General features: G+C 32.2%; 1 protein-coding gene across 1 annotated transcript in view; it reads right to left on the bottom strand.

Moving 5' to 3' along the window:
* Positions 1–2,544: 2,544 nt before the first annotated feature.
* The window catches only part of LOC108558384, a 3,242-nt gene continuing 2,030 nt past the window's right edge, over positions 2,545–3,756 (bottom strand). Inside the window, exon 2 of the mRNA XM_017915288.1 lies at positions 2,545–2,681. Within this exon, the coding sequence (XP_017770777.1) occupies positions 2,545–2,681 (137 nt within the window). The remainder of the gene's footprint in view (positions 2,682–3,756) is intronic.

Here is a 3,756-nt window from a genome sequence, read left to right on the forward strand (position 1 = left end):
CGATGCCAGAAATGCGTCGCATCGCGCACCGATTGTTAATTAAAGCCACGCCATCAAATTAATACACGATTTTTCAGCAGATGTGTTTTTCAGCAGTATTATTATTATTTTGTTTTGTTTCATTTCTGGTTTCGTTCCATGAAATCCGTCAACGGATATTCACATTTACTTGAATAGTGATTAATCATTGTACAAAAACAAAAAAAATGAACAGTACGTCATCAAATTTGTATGAAAATCAATTGTCCATTATTAATTAATATTTTTTTCAGACAATTTTTCAGCTGATTTTGCATATACAAAAATTAATATTTTATATTATCACTATAAAATATATGCTTTTCATATATTTCATGAATTAAAATTTACTAACATTTCTGTAATTTGACACAACACCTCCCTTTTTAATTTTATATTATTATAACAAACTCATTGACTTTCATCTCATAAAATATTATAATTATTCGAATATTATTGAAATTTAGATATTTAGATTTACTTTAATTATTTATTTCATTAACTTTGTATGAAAAACGCTGCATTTACATTAAAAATTGTTATAAAACTTACAAACTGGATAGCTTAAATTAAGTCAATTTGCAGGTATTCTTTAACAATCTTTTGATGAATTCTACTTATTTAATTATAAGTTAGAAAAAAAGTTTTTTTTCGAATAAATTTCTGTTTGGATTGTAAATAAAAAGATGGAAGTAATAAAAATAGATCTTAATGGTCGAGTAGGCTATAAAAATAAATAAAAGTAATAGTGTTTTCTTAAGTTTGTTTGTAACTAATTAATGTTTTCCACAGGGAAACATATAATGTTCCCAATGAATGAAATTATGTAGCCGGTCGGAGGCAGAAATTCGTGAAACGTAAAGATTTAGTTATTCCGGAGCACATATATCCCCAGGATCAATTGGCTTCAATCCCAAGGACTATAAACTTCCCAAGTATTCCCATTTGTATTTTTTCTTTCTATTTTTTTTGGGTGGAGTCGCCGAGTAGGTGGTAGATCGGATGGGACGTGGTCTGCCTACGAACGGATGCTCCACTTTATCCGAAACTCGTCTAAGTAGGAGAAACAAGCATTTTTCAATCTTCGGAATGAATGAATGAAGAACGGTGCCGAAGTTGTTTGTTCTCTGGCTCGGTGTCACGTTCATCATTCACGAAAGTGCGCGCAGTTAATCTTAAACTAAGGTAAGTGCAGCTTTGAAAAATTACGGCCGTTCCGAGACCGGAAACGGAAGCGGAAGAAGATGAATGGCGCGTGCGGTTTTCGGATATAAGTGGAATTTGATAAATTCCATTGAGCGCGCGCGGACCTTGCCTAGTGTGTGCCTGTATAATAATGGTTTTTAGGGACGAGAAGTTTCTGCGGCTGCTGCAACTAAATTACAATGCGCTTTCAGCTGCATTGGCGCACTCTGAAATACTTTTTCAAAGTATAGTTTTCCCATTCTTTTTCTCATTTAATGGAGACGGATGGAAGGAAAGATTTCGTATAATGCACAGAGTTTCTTGCAGATACTTCATCATTTTTCTATACAACCTCTTATATTACTGCAATTTTTAACGGTTATTTATAATGATACTTGAAGAAAAACACAAAGTAACACTTCAAATTTTCGAAATTTTTACAATAAATAATTCCATGATTAATTGCAAGAAATCCCCAAAACCTTTCATTATAACATGAAGCTCATTAGAAAGCGTATATATTTATCTTTAATTTAAGTATTAAATGATATTTGTGACGCAAATATTAATTGAGAAAAACAATAAAGAATTTTAGAAACTTCAATTATTTTTTTTGCAAATTTGACAATTGCAGCAATGTGGTAAATCGGTAATAACTGTATATAATGTCTTATCTTATATAATTATCTGTAATTTCAATAATTAAGGATATTTGTGACAAAGAAAAATGAGAAAACCTAAACGAAAATATTTTTTAAAATTTTCACAATCAATTAAAGAAAATTTGTTACACCTGCAAATATACCTAATAACTTGCTAAAAAAAATATTTATTTGCAATTCTGCTATTAAATGATAATTATGTCAGCAAAGCTAACCAAAATAATAAAACCTGAGATATTTTCAAAGATGAACTTGTTTCCAAATTTTACAGTTAATTATCGGAAATGAGTAAGAACTATATATCTTAGATAATTTATTTGAAAGCTTATATAATTATCTTTAATTTGAGTATTAAACTATATTTGTGACGGCTACAGTGAATGAAAAAAAAAACAATTAATTCGATGAAATTCGTAATAGTCAGAAACTAATCAGGCGGCTTTAAATAAATGTAAACAAAGTGTTCCGGAAGTGCAGCAGTAAGTGGCGTTTCCGTTTGTGTTTTATATTATTTGAAACGATCTGTTTATCCTTGTTCCCAAAGTGTACGTTCATGCTGGTAACAGGCTACACACAGCCCTTCGGATTTCCCCCCAAATCCCGGCGGCGGATTAACAGGCCGTGACGTCGCGATGCCCCCCAAGGGCTGGATGGGAACCATTCAACGGGATCTCAAGCGTTACTTCCGGTACAGGTGATTCCGTTTAACGAAGCGAATCGCACGATCGTCCGTACATCCGATAAAAACACTCGAGACGTCCGAGCAATTTGATTGCAAAACTCCTTGTTCAACACAAGAGCAAGGACGAAGGAAACCTAAAGTACAGACAGACATTCGCATATCTCATTAATGCAAGTAGCGAAGCAAAATCGAATCCGATCTGCAGTGAATTGAATAAAAATTATGCGACGAACTTAATTTCGTCTATAACTTCCTTTGGAGTTTCCGGAAGTTTTCGGTTTTAAATGTACCGCTAACAATTACATTCGTTCAGTTTACGATACGTTTTTATGGGGGAAACTTCTAGGAGATGCCAGGAAGGTAATTCGGTTAGGTGATTCACAGTCCGCAATCCTCTTCACGCGACGACCAATTACTTACCACTACCACCAGCATCGCGCCATTCCAGCTTGATTAATAATGCACTAAGGTATTATTCAGGTATTAAGTAATGATAAGGTAAGTGCGAATAAAGCATTCGTCTTCTTTAACTTACTTTAAATTTTGCTCAAACTACTTCTAACACACAAAAAAAAGTTTCAGAACGTAAATTTTGTTTTATCTGGACACGGCATGATGTATCGAATGCAATTTTCCCTCGAGGAACATACGCATTTCAAATATGAGGAAAATACTTAGTATTAAAATTATATTTATGTATTTGTAACTTATTTTACTCTGCTTTACCTAAACCTAGCAATACTATTCGAGAATCCAACAGTAGCATTTGAATATCTAAAGGAAATTTAGATAAGCTACAGCAGCGGTTACCCCCCCCCCATTCTGAAAAGAAAACAATCAATGTAAATTTTAAATAAATATTATTATTGAATTAATTTACATTTACATATTTATAAAAAAAGTTACATGAAAATTGTAACAAATAGTAATAGACAAACAAAATAAAATTCTTAAATTGGAACAAACAAAAATTAATTGAAAACTTTCCCCCTTCAGGTTTTGGAAAAATGTTGTTGCTTCATGTTTGATATAATTACTTTAAAATTGGGTCTTTTTGATGTAAGAGCAATTTGAATACAGTTTAATAGATTTCTGTTTTTCGTTTTTATGTTTTCTGGAAAACTCTTGTTCACTAAGGTAGGTTGTTGCAAATGGCAGCAATTTTTTTAACAAAAAGACGACAGATTTGCTTTGGTCTCAAATTGAATA

This window comes from Nicrophorus vespilloides, unplaced genomic scaffold, assembly GCF_001412225.1.
Source record: "Nicrophorus vespilloides isolate i.1.1-1 unplaced genomic scaffold, Nicve_v1.0, whole genome shotgun sequence".
NCBI lineage: Eukaryota > Metazoa > Arthropoda > Insecta > Coleoptera > Silphidae > Nicrophorus > Nicrophorus vespilloides.